The sequence below is a fragment of the Aristolochia californica genome, unplaced genomic scaffold, assembly GCF_029961685.1.
Source record: "Aristolochia californica isolate CCGP_79_NKW_82.1479 unplaced genomic scaffold, dmAriCali1.0.hap1 SCAF_12, whole genome shotgun sequence".
Taxonomy (NCBI): domain Eukaryota; kingdom Viridiplantae; phylum Streptophyta; class Magnoliopsida; order Piperales; family Aristolochiaceae; genus Aristolochia; species Aristolochia californica.
In genome coordinates, this window is record NW_027181793.1 from 20,462,808 (window position 1) to 20,485,257 (window position 22,450).

At 35.8% G+C, this 22,450-nt stretch overlaps 2 protein-coding genes across 2 annotated transcripts; one reads left to right on the forward strand and one right to left on the reverse strand.

The window, feature by feature from the left end:
* The first annotated feature begins 9,313 nt into the window (after nt 1–9,313).
* Nucleotides 9,314–11,024, forward strand: LOC137945889 (purine permease 1-like). Its single transcript, XM_068791963.1, has one exon. The coding sequence runs from the start codon at nt 9,425–9,427 to the stop codon at nt 10,553–10,555; it is 1,131 nt and encodes a 376-aa protein (XP_068648064.1). The 5' UTR covers nt 9,314–9,424; the 3' UTR covers nt 10,556–11,024.
* A 7,639-nt stretch (nt 11,025–18,663) lies between these two features.
* LOC137946670 (purine permease 3-like) lies at nt 18,664–19,734 on the reverse strand. The gene has a single exon (XM_068792995.1). It carries the CDS (start codon nt 19,732–19,734, stop codon nt 18,664–18,666), a length of 1,071 nt encoding a protein of 356 aa, XP_068649096.1.
* Nucleotides 19,735–22,450: the final 2,716 nt, after the last annotated feature.

The window sequence follows — 22,450 nt, forward strand, 5'->3', positions numbered from 1 at the left end:
ATATCCTTGGATCTAGGCTTAGTGTGCCTCATAAACTGCTAATATAAGTCCATGTGTGGGACCTATGTAGCCAAGTTAGCTACTGAAAATACCTTTATAGGTCCAGCTTGGATTGTTGATTTCAAGGGCCTTCACATAAACACAATGAGATCTCAAAGGAAGGAGAAGAGAGAAGGAGAGGAAAAGAGGAGAGAATAGAGGTTGATACTCTTCCCTATGCCCATTGGCTGTATTTATTGTTGGAGATAGATGTTTATAATATCAATAATACCCTTAGGGCTACAACTCTTAAGAGAAAAAAGACATAAAAGGGCATACACTGGCTTGTATAATTACAAAGTCATGCCACCTCTTATTGAAGAGTTGTCCTATTTACCATAATGCCACCTTACACACATGGGTATCTTTTAACACTCCCTCTCAAACTAGTATTTGTAACTTCATTTTGCAGATAATCTTGGTCAAGAAACCTGTATGCTTGAAAAAAAGTTCCTATCTTATGTGGCTTGAAAATGAAATATTGGTTGTCTTGCTTTGATTCATTTTATTCTTATTTACAGTTTGTTTGTAGTCTTCATCTTGTTCTCCCCCTTACTTGGATGTTTTAGTCAATCAAAATTTGATTACCACAACATGGTTACCTCTTTCTTGTTCTTTGTGAAGAGACCTAGCTAGCAGAAAATAATGATGAGAGAAGAAACATCACCCCCTACCTAAATGATAAAACTTCAACTCCAATCTGAAATGGTAGCTCAAACTTAAAGGGGATGTGACCCATTTTAGGCCAACGAGAAGAGTCTTTACACTTTTAAGGATAGCTCAAAATACCACTTGGCTATACCACTTGGATAAGAAGAAGAATGAATTAAACAGGATGTAGTACACACTCTTGATCTTTCCAGGTAGTGGGTCTATAGGCATTGCTTTGAAGTGATGTAAAAAGAACAAGTAGAAGAAATTACTTTGAGGAATTAAGGGTGTGAGCAAAAATATAGGTACTCGCATACTTTAAGTAAGGAGGAGGTGTTTTTAGACCAATAGATGGATAATAAATAACTAGGTTTGACTCATATGGGAGATAAAAAATAATTCCTCTATGAATATGATGATTGAGGAAACTTAAAAAATCCTATAAGAAAGTTTTGATATGGAACATAATAAAGGAAACTTTCTAAAAATAGACTTCTTGTATAAGGTAAATTACTTTTTAACACAAACTTGACCAATTTGGAAAGAAAATATTCAAGAGAAATTTTGAAATAAGGGATATTTGGAACAATAATATTTAAAATTTAGAATGAGGAAACAAAAATTTCTAATTCAAAATTTTCAAACTTTGTATAAAACGAAACTAAACTCATATAAGAAATAACTTCTCTTAAGGAAACGAATGTAATTTGAGATCAAAGAAAGGAAACTCTTAAAGAAGGAAAGACACTCAAGTTGGTGAAATCTTGACTAGAGTTTCAAAACAAATAGGAAAATTAACCAAGATTAGCAACTAAAAAAGTAAAGGAAAAAGAAATCAGCATAAATTCGGATTTTTGCATGCAACAAACTACCAACATGATCTTTGATTTTTCCAATGTGGATATCTCAATCTAGAAGGATCGGATTGAGAACTGTTTATTGAGATAAAAAGTAGATGCATATAGCTTTTTTTTGAGATAGAATTCTCTATATAAATTCTCAATTGTGTTGTTACAAACGATTCAGAAATTTGAGGCATCTGCTACTATTGGGAACTTTTTAAATACTTGACATTTGCCACTTCATTTGTCAATTTCTCTCTTTATAAATGTTGAATTACAAAAATAATTTTTGCATTAGAGACTAAACTCAAAGATCTTTCCAAATGTATAAATTTTCTGTAAATGAAATTATTGTAAGAGATTTTGAAATCCAATGGAAAATAAGAATTGGAGCAGAAGAAGACTAACGGGAAAAACAAAAGAAAAAAAGGGCAAAACAAAAAAAAAAACTCATTTTTTTTCTTTTGTTTTTCTTCTTCTTCTTCTTTCTCCTTTTCTTCTCCATTATCTTCTCGTTTTCCATGTTATATCTTTGTCCGTATGGATACCTTATTGATTTCTAGGGCCTTCACATAAACATAATGAGATCTCTAGGGAAGGAAAGAAGAGAAGAAGGAGAAGAGAAGATGAGAGGAGAGAAGAGAGAACTCTAGCTCTTGTGAGAGAAAGAGAAGAGAGAGGAGAAAGGACGAATTTCAAGAAGGCCATGAGGCTAAAGGTGCTAGAGGTTGATACTCTTCCTTATGCTAATTGAGCTGTATTTATAGTTATAGAGAGATATTTACAATATCAATGATACCCTTAGGGCTACACCTCTTAAGAGAAAAAAATACATAAAAGGATATAATTACCAAGCCATGCCACATCTTATTAAAGAGTTATCCTGTTTACCATAATACCACCCTACACAAATGTGTCTTTTAACAAGGATAACCTTAGTTTCTTGCCGTAATTCTGAGTGAGGGTAAGCTTTTTAAAGTTGGCTATTATAGTTAATTGGGTAGAGCATATCCCTATGTGAACATTATTATAATTGGCTTTAGAGACAATTTATTATGTGTCATTTAGCAACCCAAAGCTTTGTGAATATTTTAATTCCAAGACTAAAGACCCTTGTGGGTAGATTAATAATATAAAGTACGATTCAAGCACTATAAAAACATTGTGTGTTTATTATATGTTTGATTGCTTTTGCTTGTACTTCTAATTACATATGCAATAATAATAGTAAAGCCCTTCCAGTCGGGTGAATCGTCGTCCCAGTCTGATGCTTAGTCCTTCTTCCATCTCTTCCTCTGCCATTATCCCTGTTTGTGGCCTATCGCCGAGCCCTTCCTCTCGGGTGAGTTCGCCGATGTTGTCTTTGTGCTTTGCTCCAAGTTTTACATGGGAAGGGCACCTTGCTTTTAATTATTTCTTACCTGTTGCTTTTTATTATTTCACATTTGCATCTCTATTTCCATCTTACTGAAAGCGCTTGTGGTTATTGTTTTACGATTTTGCAAATGCGGGTGTCTGGTTCCTCTGCCAGCATGTTGGTGGTGAGAAAGATCCAAAAAATGGCTCCGTATCTACAGGTTAAAAGTTTTATCCATCTTATGTTATTGCGCAATAGCTGACAGTCTCTGTAAGATGTTGTTATATCGAAATTAACTTAAATTACAAAAAATAAAAGTTATCCATTGTTACTTAACTCCACACAATGTGCATTGGATTATCATCTTGATACAACTTGAATTTATAGTCTAGATACACTATTGAGACAATTTAAGCTATTGGTCTTGTTCAGAATTTATTTAGTTGGATGTTTGTATGTCCAAATTTCATCGGCATAAATGAGTATAGGAAAGAGTAGGTTACCTTTTCATTGATGGTGTTGATAAATTTACTTTGTCTCTGTACTTTCAGTTTGGATCAGCGCTCGAAGAAGGAAGAGGGTGAGCCAGTTTTAATCCATAAGAGAGGAAGGAGGCATAAGACCATCCCTCAGGAGATGTTGTAACTGCAAAAACAAAACCCCAAAGGTAGTCCAAAGTCCAGCACGGAAGAAGGCTAAAACTATCACTGCATACGAACAATTTTTCTAAAGCAAAATAGAATCCAATCATCCACGAAATCTGGAATTTTTAAATCCAGAGTTCCGAAAACTCACCCTGGCGGAACAGTACAGAACAATCGCATAGAGGCATGTGGTGGGTGCCGTTAGGCATGCTCCCACCACCGTCACTCGGCGACGGAGGAAGAGGCGGGGGCGAGGGTGAGGCTGCGAGACGCGGCGAGGGAGTCGACGGCGAAGGCGAGGGTAAGAAAGGGGAATGGGGAGCGAGAACAGGAACGGGGAGAAATGAAAAGAGAGGGAAGAAAGGGGGGCGGGGAGCGGGAAGCGGGAATGGGGGCTTTGTGCAGTGCCGTTGATTATGATCGGACGGCTAGAAGCCCGTACTTTTCACACGAAATTGGATTTGGTATTGGATCATCTATACCAAAATATTTTGATGAGGCTAACAATCAATCATTTTCAAATGGATAGTTATTTTGATAACGTGCACCATAATGACCTTAATACATAAGTTACATGAGTTTTCCTCCAGGATCATGTATGTGGTCCCTGGCTATAGGCTAATATGAAGGTGTTGCACATGAACCTCTTGGGTTGATGATATGATAGTAATTGTGGCATATTTCATTTTGATAAAGTATTCTTTCTGTGTAATGTGATAGGATTGACATTTATAGTGGAAAAATTTGACAATCATCAATCCACCTTTACACATATTTTGAAGTTTACATTGAGTCAACTCTTTAGTTCGAGATACAAATCGGTCCATTGGTCATCCCTTCCTCATCCGAGGATTATTTTCATCTTCACCACACACCTATATAAATTTAGTTTCCTCTTGGTTGTCTTCGAAGAACCACTTATTTGTAAAGATTTAGAGTGTCAAAACTCTTGAATCTTTCTAGTTGTATCTCTATTATATCCTGCTACAAACAAATCCCTCTCCTCTTGGCTGGATATATAAGAGAGAACACCTCTCATTTGTTCTCTTTTGTCTCTATTCTAATATACACACATCCGTTAATGACTCCCTCATTGCTCACTACATGTTTGCGGTATCTTCACCCTCAATGTCACTATCTTCATCCTCTCTAGTCTATGATATCATCGCCAATTGTTCTCCTTCTAGGTTTTCTTGTTTTTTGCTTTTTTATTTGTCAAAAGCATGTTAAAGTACTTCTTAATATTTGTGGTACACTTTGTACTTGGCTCAACACCACCTTGAATGCCAATAAATGTTTTTTTAACCGACTGATTCCTTCATGTATCAAGATCTTGTTGAATTAGTTTATATATATATATATATATATATAGATAGATAGATATATATATATATATATATATATATATATATATATATATATACACACACACATATATATACATTTATACATTTATATATACATACACATATATATACATATATATATATATATATACATACATACATACATATATACATACCTATTGTTGAATTTCTGGAAAAAAAAAATACTTCACTAACTGAGTACATGAGCCTCTAGTCATAATAGAGGAAACAAGTAGAATCCAATTTTAATTAAACTACTCTTGTCCCTATTAGGAATTAGACACCCTAATTCCAAACTAACGAGAAAAATAATAATAAATACAAAAAAAAGGAGAAACAAACACGGAAAAATACAACATGATTTATACAGGTTCGCCTCAAGGTTAGACTACATCCTGTCTTCCGTCGCTATAGTAATCCACTATGAAGATGAAATAGTTTACAAGAGAAATCACACACTTGTGTTTCTCTTTAACCTCTCAGGCTACAACTTGAGATGCTCTTCTGATTAAGATCATAAAACCTTAATAGCGGCGTCCCCCAATTTAAAGAGAAAACCAACTCAGCATAAGGCGTTAATTAGGCTCTACAACGTAACAGTCCCAGTTACACCCAAAGTCAAATACTTAAGATAAGCCCCAGAACAATTGAACAACTAAACAAAAATAGAATACTAACATAACTAAAATACCTTTAACTAAGACTCTTCTGTGAGACCTGCTTCTATGAGACTTTTCTTAGACTTCTCCATATTAATCCTAGCTCTACGAGACTTCTTACTATGAGAGTCATGTAAGACTCTTCCATACTTGCTCTTCAACACATACATACAACAATCTTCTATTGTGAATTCCATATGTAATTTTTTTTTCAAACAATAGCACATTCTGTAATCTATGATTTCATATGATGACAATAAAAAAAATATACATGTTCATTATCTTGAGTCATGCAATTAAATTAAAAACATAATTGTATAATGATAGTTTGAGAGTGAACAAGTCATTCAAAAAATTACAATTACGTAAATCAAATAGTCAAATACATCATCCAATTCCCACATCAGACAAATAGGGACCGATCAAACTGCACTTTGACTCAGAGACCTCATCATATTAACAATGTTTGCGTGCTTCTCAAACATTAGGAATGATTCAATGTCTGCCCTTCTCCCCTTCAGTATGAATTGCCCTAACTGTGGCTGTAAATGACCACTCCTAAACAATGTGAGTGGGTAAGCCACCTGAAGCAAAAAAAAAAAAAAAAAGGCCCATGGTCCTAATTATTTACTTTGGCCTCCTAGGATAGGCGTCTATTTCCCAAATGACTTTATTTCATCATTTTCTGCTTCTATACTCCATACATATTATGGGAGGCTCATTGAGGAACTGTATTCACAAATAGAAATCTTCCTTGTGTCAATGGTTAGACCAAATGATATAATCATGTTAATCTCCATTATTTTGATGATGACAAATTGGGTAGTTTGAAAGTATGCTACTTATCATTGTATTTTAGACACATGCCTTACAACACATATATTATGAGGTCTATGACTATATTTCAAGACAAAAAAATGATAAATCAAGTTGCCAAGTCAAGACTAAAAGAAAACTACATTGATGATTGTTGTTGAGAAGAAAAACTTACAATAAGAAGAAGATTGAAGCCTTGAAGACTAGAGTTGAAGTCAAATTGAAAATCCCAAGAACTCTAGCTATGTAAGTAGATAACCAACCAAATTTCAATTTTTAAGCACATCTATATTATGAACCTTTAAGGCATTGAAGATCGTATGCACTCATTCTTAGTTGGAAACATCATCTCAGATTGATATGATAGTTCAAAAAGTGATAATAAGACAAGGAAGAACTTATGAGACAACTAGAAGAATCCATGTACTCTCTTAGGAGAAAATAAAAATAAATTAATAAATTAAGAAGGCAAATTTTAAAATTAGGAAAAGGATATTAACTCCTTGAAATTTGATTGTTCCTCTTAAGGTAGAAAAGCTTAAAAAAAGAAAGCAATAGGCTCATCTTAGAATTTGAGAAACTTGAACTCCATTCTTCATACATTCATGAGTTGAAAAATGGAAAATGATAAATTTTTCTCTAAGATTTTAGAACATCAAGAAGAAAATAATTTGCTCAAATGTGTAGTTGAAAGAAAAACCCTTGACTTATCATATGCTTTAGAGAAATTAACTATAGGAAAAGTTACTCTGGATAAATCAGAATATCATATTCATAATGTGAGGAAAGCGGAACTTAGAACTAAGGTCCATGAGACTATAATAGAAAGAAAATATAGTAGTTCTCATTGGACAAATGTGAAAAAAGTCACAACAACACCTATACATAATGAGGTGTGTTACCAATGTGGAACCATTGACTATTATGCATTTAAGTGCTCCCCTAGAAGATCAGGCTAAATGAGGTGAAACAAATTTGGATTCCCAATAGAAGCCTAAATTTGTCTTCAGAAGTTGAGATGGCAAGACCCATACAAATTTGGGTACCCAAAGTCACATGTTCTTCTGAGCAAGGAGTGCATTCTCCGAACGAAGCTATATAATAATTTCAAATCACCTTAATAGCTTGTGGGACATGAATTGTGCAAATTGAACTCTAAATTTGATGTTCATGTCAATGCGAAGATTTCTTATATGGAACTTGATTTTGAGTATTGATTCAATGATAGTTTCATCATTTAACCTCATATACCAATCCTTGTCTATTTTATGTAGACGAAATTTTTGTGAAAGTCAAAATCCTATATAAACTAGCATTTTAGTATCCATTGGCTTAAGGAATATTAGATCACCATTAGGCAATGAAATGTCACGGAAAGATCATGTTAGTTTCCAACCCAATCTAAATTTAGTTGACATTTGTTGGAAATAACATTGGTTGTTCTTAAGTAAAGTTGTGTATATTAGCGATACTATGACCATATTTAACTTAGCTTGTAGCCTGATATTATTGTCCATGTATTAGGTTTATGATCTTTTTTCTTTAAACCTAGATTTGAGAAGAAATATTAGTAGGAATAATCCTACATAAGTTAATTTTAGGAAAAATTCTATGTTCATTTGTTGGGAAAAGACCTCATAACTTTGACTAGTAATCATTTTGGGATGAAACTAGAGCTAACTTTAATAACCTTGTCACAATTAACTAAAAAAATTGTAATTTATTTTAATTTTTCCTTTGAAAACATTATTTTTAACAGTCTATTAATGCCTTTTCTCACCTCTATCTTGCTTGGTCGACTTTGTAGGTGTGCCTCCCCACTTGAACAAAGAAGGGTGAATAGGGAAGTTGCCAACTTGTTCATTCTTTGTATTCCCAATGGATCTGGGAAGAGGAAAGTTGCCAACTTTAAAAAAAAAATTGAAGGTAAAATAAATATTAATATTTTAATTAAAACTATTTTAAAATTTAAATAAAATTTTAGTTTGCTTGAATCATAAATGAGATTAATTCAAACAAAATCTCTTCATGACTTGAATTGTACAAGTCCAAATTTGATGTCACTTGGCGATACACAAAATTATACTAATAACTACTAGTAATGCTTAATAAATTACCAAATACTTTCCTTGGAGGGTATCAATAACATTTTGAATTAGATTTTTTTATGAAAACTTCAACTAAGAAAAATATTTTGCCCCTTTCATATGATAAACATTTCCTACTAGGGGCACTAATGTGACCAACAATTTTAATTGCACAACCACATGAAAAACCATTTGGTACGAAACATATAAAATGACTATCTCAACCATTGATCGGATAACTGAAATAGTCATTGATCATGATTGGATGACTAAGATACTATATCACATATTTTGTACCAAATAGTTTTTCGTATTCTCCATATGATCTTCTTCTCAATAACTTTTACTCATTAACAAATGTTCCTTAGTGGAAACATGCGAAACACCTACAATAGCCGTTGATCGAATAGTTGAGATAATATTTTACATGTGTTCTCACCAAATGACTATTGGGATTTGATCAGCACTCTCTCTATATGATCCTCTTCTCAATAACTTTTACTCATTAACAAATGTTACTCGGTGGAAACTATCACTTAGGGTTTAATAGGCCATCCTTCCCACCAGCTATTTTTGTCCTTATATTTGTCCCATCCTATTCATGTTACTTTGAATTTCTTGCCCAAAAGCATAAAAAAACCTCAAATATCACAACACGTGGTTTGATATGGAAATCCATTTGATAAGGTTTCTTATTACAAATTTTCCTTTGTCCTGACCTCTACCTGTGCGACTGAGGTCACAATGAATGAAGGCACCCACGTGCCTCATGCCCCAGTGAAGGGGATTTGCCTCTTTTAGTGCTTGTAAAAACACAACAGTCGTTGAATCGGCTTCCAAGCTTGCTGATAGGCGGCCAAGAGAGCTTGCAGCCTCCATTATCTGCATTTATATAAGCCCACTAGAACAGAATCCAATGGCAAACATTATCTCCTGCTCTGGGCATCCATTGCAAAGAATCAATGGCGACCATGAGCCTGGAGAAGGGAATGGAAGAGGGATCCGTCAGTCCCTGCAACATCCGGACGTTCAGCCCCTGCAACATCCAACCGGAATTTCAGCGGATTGATCCGTCTAAGAAACGGAGATTCAAGTTTTTCCTCCTTGGCTTGAACTGCATCCTCACAGGCCTGGGAACCACTGGGGGTCCGCTGCTGCTGAGACTCTATTATCTCCATGGTGGGCAGAGGCAATGGACCACCAGCTGGTTGCAGACCGCTGGGTTTCCCATTCTGTTAATCCCTCTTTCCATCCTCTACATCCGGGATCGAGCTCGCGGAGTTCCTTTCATGGCGGAACCCAAGCTTCTGATGTACAGCGCTGGCATAGGTCTCCTTGTGGGTCTGGACAATTTCATGTATTCCCATGGCTTGTCTTTCCTGCCCGTTTCCACTTCCGCTCTGCTCTTCTCTACCCAGCTCGCCTTCACCGCTTTCTTCGCGTTCGTGATAGTGAAGCAGAAATTCAGTCCTTACTCTGTCAATGCCGTGGTGCTGATGACCCTGGGCGCGGTTCTTTTGGGGGTAAGAAAGAGCGGCGACCGGCCGGCGAATGTCACCTCTGGAGAGTACTTGGTGGGGTTTCTGCTCACTCTTGGTGCTGCTTTGCTGCTTGGATTCATCTTCCCCAGCATCGAGTTTGCCTATTCCAAGGCCAGCAAAACCATGACCCACAGCGTGGTGTTGCAGTTCCAATTTGGGGTGACACTTTTCGCAACCATTTTTTGCACAATTGGGATGCTTATTAACAAGGACTTTCAGGCCATTGGTAGGGAAGCAGAGAACTTTGGGCTTGGAGAGGTGAAGTATTACCTGATACTGGTGGCGGCGGCCGTGGTGTTTCAGATGGAGTTTGTTGGGTGGTTGGGTGTAGTCTTCTGCGCTTCATCTTTCTTCGCCGGAGTTCTTGGGGCTGCTCTGCTTCCAATTACCGAGATTGCAGCTGTGATTGCCTTCAATGAGAAGTTCACTCCGGAGAAAGGGATGTCCTTGGCCTTGTGCTTGTGGGGATTTACTTCTTATTTCTACGGAGCCAACAAGAGCGAGAAGAAGGTTAAAGCCGAAACTGAAGCCCAGCAACCTGAAAACATATGATTTCTTCTGGCTGTGAAGACCTGGCAATCTGATTTTTTTTTTTGTTTTTTTGGTGATATTGATAGTACTTAGAACGAAAGTATTTCACACATACAGCTACCATATTGAATCTTTTGTTCAAAGTTTCTCGGGACTTTTTCTGGATTTCCATCCATTATGCTCAGGGGCTCAGGGCATACTTCTCCGGAATCCCCAATTTCTCCGAATGGTGGGCATCGATCGAGCTTCCTCTGAACGTTGTACAGTAGCTTGAAGGATAAGATGCCACGTCGTCGCGGGAAGCCGATTTTTTTTTCGTTTTTCTATCGCTCTCCCTTTCTTCTCCCTCTCGGTCTGTCCCGCCCTCTCCATATCTAGTTCTTTGGGAGTAGGTATTTTGGACGAATATAAATTATTGACGTGCTTCTATCAAGTTTCCGTTCACTCTGCCCGGCATTATGATTGAAAATCCAAGAACATCTTTTTCCTGTATTTTTTCTACTTGGAAAGCAACTTTTAAGTATGCTACGGAGAGTCAAAGCTCACCAACTGTGAGTTGAATTTTCTGGAGAATTCGAAGTACCCCAATGCAACTGGCTTAAGGAAATTATCCTACCGTTTATGTTTTTTCATTTAAAAAAGTTTAAATTAGCTCAAATGACTCCCATGAAGTAGACAACAATTCTAGAAAAAGTGACCACAACTTCATATTAGTGTCCCATTCATTAATCTCTGGCTCCCTTTGTTATTGGGTCACTACTATAATAATAATAATCACAAGATATCAAATTATCAACACATTGACTAAGTGGTTCAACAATAGTGCCTATTCCATTGGCAAAAAACAAGACGTATAAAAAACTCATAGGAGCATTTAACCGTCTTTGCCTTTTATTATGAAATTATATTTTTGCCCTTAGGGTTTCAATACTATATTTGTTAATTTTTCTGCTCTTTTTTTTTATTCCTTTTAGTTTTTAATTCTATGTAGGTGTATTCACACTTTCAAATGTTTCCATGTGCAATGCAAATTTAACAATCTAGGTACACATACAAATAATCAAGTACACAATGAATGTACAAGATTTATAGTAGTTCACAATCCTTTCTTAAATCGGGAGTCCACTCTCTAAAATATTTTTCAACTTGGAGTTAAACTATGTTAGGATTACGAAGCAACCATTACATCAAATTACCTCTAGGGCTAGTCACAATGTTGCCCTTATAGGGACTTATACTACTGAAGTGACCCCCACAACCAATTTACAATGCACTCACTTTATATGGGTTCACAACAACAAACTAAACAGATAACCTAGACCCTACAAGGGATTTTTTAACAACCAACTAAGTATTAGGAATTAAACGCCTTAATTTCAAACTAACGAGAGCCATAATAATAAACGTATAAGAAGAAAAAAAAAACAAACACGAGAATACAAACAGGTTTATACAAGTTTGCTTCAAGGTGATTACTATGTCTTGTCTTCCGCCACTGCAGTAATCTACTATGAAGATGAAATAGTTTACAAGAGAAATCACACACACGCATAGGTATTTTTGTCTAACCTCTCTTGGGCCGCAACTCAAGATCTTTCTCGATGATAAAACCCTAATAACGACGCCCCCAAATATAAAGAGAAAATTAGGGCAACCGGATTACAAGTGTGAAATTCCCAAACTACCCTTAATGAGACAACAGTCAATATATCGTGGATGTGGTGAGGGCTCCGCCGTCCGCCCCTCTTCCAACCCCCACAACGACCTTACCGTGAAGATCGATTGGCGTACTGATTCATCGTAGAGCGTTGATTAGGCTCCACAACTTAACACTAGGCTACACAATTCTAGTTCCACACGAGGATTTGCTATTGTAGCTCACTAGGTACATATGACCAATACCCACACAAGGATTTTTAGCACTACCTACCCACAAAACAGTTGATGTAAGTGCCTCATAGATTTTTTCAATCAAATTAAGTACACAATGGTAACTCACGACAATCTTAATGTATATAATTAGTAACTTAAGTGTATGGAATGAGATCTTGAGAGCATTGTCCAATATTCTCCCCCTTTTTTTTTTATGATGACAAGCACTCTAATAAAGATGAAACACAATGATGCAATGCATACTCTAAAACACTCTAATCCTACAATGATACATGAATCTAACTTGGAAAATTGCTCAAGCTCTCCCTATCAATAAGCCATCATACACAAATATGTGCACATAACAATTTTAGCTCATGGCTTGTGAAATATGTCCCTCCTTACTTTGTGAATCTATTCTTTTAACTTAGCACTCTTTCTAAGTTTTCTCCCCCTAAATATCCTCTTTATTTTTGTACCATATTTCTCCCCCTTTTGACATTGTCCAAATCCTAGAATGGAGACTATACTTATGCTTCCCCTATCATCTCTTATAATAGTTCTACCTCTTTCTATTTTATCTACATTTCCTTAAGTACTTTTTATCTCTCCTTTGTTCTTAAATATTCTACATATTCCATGCTTGCAATTGTTCATAATCAGCTCACAAGAATCAAACAATCAGTGCACAACCGTCTTAGAGAGATCTTAAGATTAGGCATTGTCCCAAGTTCTAAAAATACACATAAATTTCCATAGATGATAGAGATCTGAGGAAAATTTTACTTGTGGAGTTGAGCCAGAAATAGCTCCACATTCACCTTTAGCTACTATATCACCTCCTAGACTTTACATCTCAACCTCCAAAGGGTACTCTCTTTTTTCCTCATTTCCTTTTGGGCTATATAACTCCCTTCTTTTCTTCCTTCTCATCATTATTTATTTATCCTAAGTATATTTACTGACAAAAAATTCTTTAATTATTTTAAAGTTTTTTTTGAAAATTATTTTGCAGCAAAATATTTCATTGGTAGTAATTTTATAATTTTAATTAAAATTTTTAAATATAGATTTTTTGTAAATTTTAAAACAATTATTTGTTGGAAATAATTTGTCGATAAATATTTTATTTTTATTTAAAAAAAATTTCCAGTGAATTTTTTCTGTTGATTATTTTTCAAATTAAAATTTTAATTTGTTTATATTCCCGTTTAATTTTTTAATAAAATAAAATAAAAATCTTACAAAATAAATTTAATTTTTTATTGATATAGCCAAATGTACTATATAATGTACACAAAAAAAGTAAAAAATACAAAATATATATAAAAATAATAAAAAACATCAATTAGTGTGCCGTGAAGGACCAAATTGAGAGGAACTAGAGTTATCTAGCTACTTCAAATTTGATCCACTAATAGCACCAAAAGTTATGATGCCATAAGAAACCAACAAATCCATCGCTTGAACCATATGAGCTTGAAACCTACCAGCAACAATTTGTTGCTCTGCTAACTATTGTTTATGCTTTGCAAACTGTTGTTACTATTCCATGACTACCTCCCTCATTTTTGCAAGTTCCTCATTTGTTTTCTTCAATTCAATTGCCTGGATTGCACGGTTGGACAGCCAAACCACTCCACATAAAAAAAGTTAAAAGTTTAAGAAGTGAAGTATTATTAATGACAAGACCATGATTAGTCAATAACAAGACCATGATTATAAGTACTTTTTAAGTATCTTAATATGTGTTTAACCAAAGAATAGTGAAACTCAAGTAGATTTTTACATAAACTAGGCAACAAGGTTAACCACATAGGAGACATTAGGCCAAGTTAAAGTAAGGTATTGAAGGGCACCTATGAGACTTCTATAAATAGTGTGATTTGTCAATGGTGGACTAAATTGGTTTACTTTGAGATTAGGAGTGAGTGGAGTATGAACCAGAGTGCATGAAAGCATAATAGCTCTTTCAAGAACATCAAATAGATATTTTTTTTTAGTAAGAAAGAGACTACAATTTTCATAAATAACTGAAATACCATGAAAAAAATTTAAGGGACCAACTTGTTTAATAAAGAATTTGTTGAAAAGATGCTTTTGAAAATCACTGAGAAGCAAATAACTATTGCCCATTAGTATAATATCATCTACATGAAGGACTAGGAAAAGAAATCCCTTGGAAGAGGAGAAAGTGAAAAGAGAAGAGTCCACCAAGTTTGACTTGAAACAATAATAATAAAAAGAAAAAGAATTAGACCAATGAAACCATGCCCTAGAAGCTTGCTTAAGGCCATAGGTTGCTTTCTTTAAATCACACATGTGAATAAAAAGGACGAATTTTCAAAATGGAGGGTTGTTTTGTACCGATGGTTTAGTTAAGTATTACATTCAAAAGCATTATTGATAATAAATCAAAGTAAAGCTCAATGTTTAGTGACTACCAAGGAAAGTACTAACCTAATAGTTTGGAATTGAACTATCACGTTGAATGTTTCTTCACAATCAAAGTAGTTGGCGATATCTATGAGCTACTAAATGGCTTTTAAATTTGTCTGAGGAACCGTCATACTTAAGTGTAGGGTGAAAACCCCATTAGAAACCAACTATGTCCATAGAGTCTTGGAGGAACAAGATCCCAAGTATCATTATTCAAGTGGGTAGTACATTTATTACTCATGGCTTGTTTCCAATGTGGAACGAAAAGGCTTTTCCTTGTAGGACCTAGATTTTGCAAGAGAGAGGGCATATAAGGCATAGGTAGAGGATAACTATCAACTTTTAGCTGACTTCACCATGGGATGGGTGTTAAGTGTTTTAGATGGTTGTTCGAAAGGAAGGACAACTTCTAATTTGTCATTAGGATCAATTATAATATAGTTGACTGGAAGAGAGGAAGATTAGGAGGTTGTTCTTGGATGTCTAGTCAGGTATGAGGCAAAATTTATGCTAGTGGGGATTCTAGTGGAAGCATCGGAAGGAGATGTCTTCAGGGACTGGAGAAGGTTGACTGGGATGTTTGGGTTTCTATAGGCAAAACTTGAGCATACTTTTGATAATTTTTTTTTTTGTGAATTTTCCAGATGGACGAATGGGTAGAGAGTATGAAGAGGGTGTGGCAAATGGTACATAATTAGTTTCCTCATACATAACATGCCTAGGTGTATACTTTTCCTTGTGGTTTGATAGCATCTATTGCACTTGGATTGATGACTATAGGCAATGAAAACACAAGGAAGAGACCATGATCAAGTTTAAATTTCATTTTATGTCATAAATTCAGAAAGCACAAACATCCAAAGGTGTGAAAGTGTATGTATGAAGGTGATTTATGAATTAACAAGGAATTGATAGTTTTAACTTGTAGCACATCAAATGGTAGTCTATTTATCAAATAAACTATTATAGGAAATGGTGGTGCTTTCCTGTAATACATAAGATCAAGACTGAAAGGCTTGGTTCAAGTAAACCTAGAGGATGGTGGGTGGGTGTGGGGGAATATGCTTACTACAATGTTCTTAAAACTGGGCTAGTCATTTTGGGATGGGCATTGGACCCAACTTTACATGGTATTAGAGCAGGTGCTCATATGTGGGCCTCCTAACTAGGCATAGTTATTTTTGAATGGGCCTTTGACCGAACTTCACATGGTATCAAAATAGATGCTCATACGTGGGCATCCACCCAAACCGTGCATGTGTGAGAACCATAGAAGAGGGTCTATACATGAGAGAGTGATAAAGAAAATAGTCCCACATCAATTAGCATGTACACAAATCTTGAGTTTATTAGTTGAGAGAGTGACTTCCTAACTGGGTTAGTAATTTTGGGCTGGGTCTTGGACCCAACTTCAATATGGTATCAAAACATGTGCTCATATGTGGGCCTCACCCAAACTGTCCACGTGTGAAAACCATAAAAGATGGCTTATACGTGAGAGGGCGTGCTAAAAAATAGTCCCATATGGATTAGTGAGTACAAGGATCATGGGTTTATTAGTTGGAAAAAGGTTTCCTAACTTGACTGTCATTTTGGGATGGCCCTTGGACCTAACTTCATATGGTATTAGAGTAGGTACTCATACATGGGCACCTTCACCCAAATTGTCTACATGTAGAGCCACAAAAATAAGTTTACACGTGAGGGGGAGTGTTAAAAGATAGTCCCAAATGGATAAGTGAGTACAAAGATCTTGGTTTTATTAGTTGGGAAAGATACTTCCTAACTATAATAGTCATTTTGGCCAATCTTTGATGCCATAGAAAATCAAAGATGGTGATAGACATTGCTTGAATTTTACTTGGAAAGACATCAAGTTTGTTTTTACACTCCCACCGAGTGAAATAAGGATTTAGGAAAGAGGGGTTTCCAAGGAGAAAACATGCATGGAGGAGGGAGAGCAAGAGGATCACATACTTATGAAGATTCTTAGAGCATAAAATGGCTTCCCACTAATCTTTTCGTAGGGCACAATTATTATCATTGAGTTTAGTAGAGATTATGGAAGTGATGCATGTAAAGATCGAAGATGAATTGGGAAAGGAGAGAGCCAACAAAGAAGATCATGAGAGAGAGTTGTGAGAGAGAAGAGAAAGAGGAACAATTCTTCTGGTTAGGAGATAATTTACAACTATTTATATACATTAGCTCAAAGTCTCTTTGGCAAAGAGATGTTAAAGAATTGACTTTTTGCACTACTCTTTTAGCAATTTTCTAAACAATCTCCTAAAGTTTAGTGATAGAAGAGAGTGATTTTGATAATCTTTTGATAGAGGATGAGTTACCTTTAATAAGGTCTCCAATGGCTCTTGCACGAGAGAATGTTGACGTTCTTATGAGGTTTTGATGGGGCTTATTTGTTTGCTAACGAGGGTGTTTTTAACATTGTGGAGGACTACATACTAACGCCCGCTCTTATACCATATTAAATTTGGTCCAAAGTCCATCCAAAATTTGATAATTTACCTTTAAATGTATGTCCTATTGTGCTATGTTTATTTTATCATAAAAATTACGTGCAAATTAGGGTACTTTGGTCATTTATTTGGAAATTTATGGTTATAACTAAATATAATAACTGATTTTTTAATGTAATGCACCCTTTTAAAATAGCTATGGCCAAAGAGTTTTTTATGGAGAAGAAGTCTTTGATAAAAGCATTGTCAGGAAGGCATCTCATAGAAGAGGCCCCCCAAATGCAACCTAAGGAAATTAGTCATTCTATGTGATGTACGTATGTTCTCACAATTCTAATTTTAATTCATCACCATAAAAACTTTCACCAAAATTAGTGCAAACACTTTAAGAAGAATAAACTTCACAAAGACAAATTGTTTAGGATAACAAATGAAGAAAAACCCATTTTCCTTTTGACCCATTTTTCTATTAAAAGGTTTTTTGTTGAAAAAAAATTCCTAGATGGTTTTATGCCTTTTTGGTTCATTTTATTATTATTTTCTATTAGAATAATAAGAAGTTCACTTTCCTATCATCTTTAACACTTTTTGGGGTAAGAGGAATGATGGATATTTCTAATCTTCTAAACCTTTTCCTATAGTTCCTTGCAGGCACCAAAGGAGAGAGAGAGAGAGGGAGAGAGAGAGAGAGAGAGAGAGAAACAAATTATGTGGTCTTTTTTTACAAACAATGTGTTAATATGTTTATGGATATCATCAACTTGGAAAATTATTAATTATTCCCATCGTTGGTGAGCAATAGGCATTGAAAATAATCTTTGGCAGTCTTATACATATACTTTTCAAAGCATGTATTTCTCTTAAAAAAGAATAGTCCCACAAAGATGAATAAGTAGTATGTTCTTGGGTTTATTACTTGGAAAAGAAAATTTCTAACTTGGTTAGTCAGTTTGGTGCGGGCCTTTGACAGACCTTCACATGATATTAGAGCATGTGCACCTATGTAGGCCTCCACCCAAACTGTCTTGTAGAAGCCACAAGAGGGTCTAGATGTGAGAGAAAGTCTTAAAAAAGAGTAGTCTCACATAGATGAATTAGTAAGATAAATGCTGCAAAATGATGAAGGCAAGTACCCAAAAAGTCAAGATGAACAACTCACCTGGTTAAGCTATCAAACTAATCAACAGAAAATCCTTTATTTTATCTTGGGAGAATATTCTTACATTTGAATTCAAACGTAAGCAATACAATTGATGCAATGCAATCAATTCAATTTCAATTAGCTCAAAATACAAATATTGGTGTTTGAGAAATGTGAGTTGAAGACAAAATTCACAGATTTTACATCGATTCAGCTTTGTTCTCCTGCTTCGTCTCGCTTCTATAGGATCCATAAAAGTAAGAGGTGAAACCCCAGATGCAGAGAGCCAGTGCCATTCCCTTCTCTCCTGTAAACTTTTCATGGAAGAATATCACAGCAGCAACCTCAGTCATTGGAAGGAGAGTTGCTGTTAGCACAACTGAGAAAAGAGAGGTTGTGCAGAAAATAACTCCCATCATCCCCACTAACAGAAACTGAAACGCTACTGCACAGCAAGCTAAGACTACGTAATACTTGACTTCTCCGAGCTCATAGGCCCTGGCTTCCCTGGCGATTGCTGAAAAATCATTGTTTATCAGCATCCCAATCGTGCAGAAAACAGTTGCAAAGAAGGCGGTGCCGAACTGAAACTGCATCACCACTGTGTAAGTAATGGCTTTGCTTGCCTTCGTGAAGGCAGTCTCGATGCAAGGCAGAAGGAATCCAAGCAGTGAAGCTGCTCCCAGTGTTATGACGAAACCCAACAAGTATTCGCCGTTCGTAACGCCGGGATGTCTGTCTCCGTTCTTCCTGATGCCCAGAAGGATGGCTCCGAGCGTCATCAACACAACGGCGTTAATGGAGTAAGGGGTGAATTTCTGCCTGATGATGATGAGAGAGAAGAAAGCCGTGAATGCAAGCTGGGTGGAGAAGAGTAAGGAGGAGGTCGAGACGGGAAGGTACGACAAGCCTAGGGAGTACATGAAGTTGTCAAGGCCGATGAAGAGGCCAATGACTGCACTGGAAATCAGAAGCTTTGGTTCTGCCCAGAACGGGACGCCGGCAACCTTACTGCGACAGAATAGAACAGACAGTGGGATCAGAAGGATCGGAAACCCGGCTGTTTGAATCCAGCTCGCTACCCATTTTCTGTTGCCTCCATGGAGATAGTAGAGCCTTATTAGCAAAGGCCCTCCAATGGTTCCCACAGCTGCAGCCGCAACGTTGAGCAAGAGGATCCCCAAGCTGATATGGCGTTTTGGTGCCACATCCATCTCAGTATTCTTGTTTTCAGGACAGAGAGCTTCCTCCAAGCTCCTTTCTCTCTCCATGGCCATAGGTTTTGTTTCCGAACAAGGAGAATTGGGTGTCTTTCAGTTAAATCTCTCGTCTTTTCTGCAATTATCTGATTTTGATGGATGGGGAAGGACGAAGAGAGGAGCTAATTATTTATAGTGTCTTTGTTTCACTTTATCTGCCTACAACGAAGCACGATATTTCTCTTTGCTCCATTGTTTCTCACTGAAAGAAAGCTTTCGTTTAGAAGTAGTAAATAGCAGCAGTCGTGCTTGACCACATACAAAAGGCTTTCTGAAAATAACAAGATTAACCAATGGAACTACAGTCAGTTCATAGTAACATACATGTACTTGATAATATCTACTTGGGGAACGGTTGATATTGATGGTCAAAGTTCAAATAAGTCTGCTGTGGTAAAGTTTTCTGCCAAGATCAGTGTCATCAGAACTACGCCATATGCCTCATGGCCATAAAAAGATCTCCGTTGTAGAAGAACCAAAAAAGGCTTTGCGAGCATTTTCTTGGTGCCGTTGAAACCAAACCTCCCGCTACCTACGCAAGCCTCAGCGAAGTGGTGACTGTGAACAGTGAGGCGGTTTCTGCTCGAGAAGAACGAGAGTGATGATTCTGAGCTGGGGTCGGCTTAAGAACCATAAAGAACAAGGGCAAATAAAAAGCTATGAATCTTTACACTGACACAGTTGCAGAGACGGCGGGACCTGGTGTGCTGCTTGTCCGGAATTGGCAATGTTGTGGTTGATCAATCATGTTTTATATTTTTTGTCTACGTACTTCTGGATGATCGATCATTGGCAGAAGTTGATCAATCATTCTAGTGCCAATTCAACTTGTTTCAAATGATGTTTATGATATTCTTAAACATGTTTATATGTCATTTATGACCTAAAGTTCCATATTCATAATTGTACTGAGTTTAGGAATACTCTCTTACATTTTTTACTGAGTTTAGGAATACCCATCTACAAGTGAGGCAACATGAAAGTGAGTGATTTTTGTGTTGGTCCAAGGCATCAAAACCTTTGAGAATTCCATGGTTTTGATGATAACAAAATAGTAGCTATGGTGCTACTAATGTTTTATATGAGAGTATTTAAAAAGCCTGAAATGAATATTGGAGTTTGTGAGACCAAGAAACAAGGGAAAAAAAGGAGCCATGGAATATAGGACACTGGCTTGACAAGACTCGTTTTGTCATATATATATATTTGAGGTTTAGGTATGATTTTTATTTCCAAGACTAACTAAGCTTGTTCTCTAAGTTTGACTGAGTCCACATACAAGACCCATCACAAGAAGAAAAAAACCAAGTGATATGCCTTCATGTGTATTCAAGGTCCGATACAATGTTCAAGTTGTTCTCTAAGCTTGTTCTCTAAATCGTCAAGTCAAGTTGCCTTTGGAGGCTACCAAGAGCCTGAATTCCTCAAAACACATGTGCCAACATTTTGTTCTAGTTGTGTGGATATCGACTACTACATTGAAGGCCCTCGGTCAATAGGGGAGACACGATAAGACACTGGAGAGTCCTATTAGAGTGGTCAAAGATGAAGTCCGCCGCAGATACCTGGTCTTTCATGGACTACTTGATATGAGAATAGAATTCTCAAGGCTTGCAGCCAAATGCAATGAAAGTACTCCAACAGGATAAATAAAGGGAATTCTCGTAAATTACCTAATTAAAAATTTTTATTTATAAAAATAGCCTATTTAGTAATTACATAATTAAAAATACCTAATCAATAATGACAGGTGTTAATTAGATTAGAAAAAAATTAATAATAAATTTTATTTTTTATTATAATAAATAGAAGCAAATAAAACATGAACAACAAATAAATTTTTCTTTAAAAAAATATCTTAAATCATTAATGAAGATGTTAATTATAATATAAGGATATTTTTAATAATTAATATATTTATTTATTTTATTATAATGTTGTGGTAGACAATTATGTGTTTGATGACATGACAACTAACGTGGACGCGACGGTTACATGGCAGGTTCTAATTTTGTATGGCAACGTGGTAGATGACATGGCACCACATCATCAGTTTTCATTGTCCAATGCAGTGTTGTACCAGTCAAATTTGGGCATTTTCCTAATTATGTTTCTAAATTGGTTATTTTCCTAAATAGTTTTTTTAATAGGGTAGTTTTCTAAAATTCCAAAAAATAAAATTAGAAGAAAACGATACACATGATTTTATATTATGTAGTTTTGGTTAATTTTCTTTTTGAAGAGGCACAAAATCCTAGAATAACAAATTTGTTGCTTCTAAGTTTGAATTTTATACTAATTATATAGGTTAACACTTAATATATTATAATAAAAACCCTCATAGGTGTTAAAGAATATTTTCACATCGATTAATGAGTTCAAATATCTTGGGTTTATTAGTTAGTAAAGAGGTGTTCATCTGTACTTGGTGATAAATAAACCAACAATACCTCTTTAGATCTCTCAAATATCTCATAAAATGGCCTCTCTATAGATCCCCCCAATGACCAATCCTTGTATGAATAGCTAAGGACCCAATAAGTCCGACATTGATCCCTTCAGACGTGTCAATTGGACAAATACGTCCATAATGACTAGGGTGGATATCCCGTATTCGAAAACTAGGAATTCAACCTGCTAATCATCTAGGACCCAAATAACTCCTTTTTTGCCCATAAACTATTTTTGTCAATGGATTCATTCAATCCAAAACTTGAGATATAGGGTG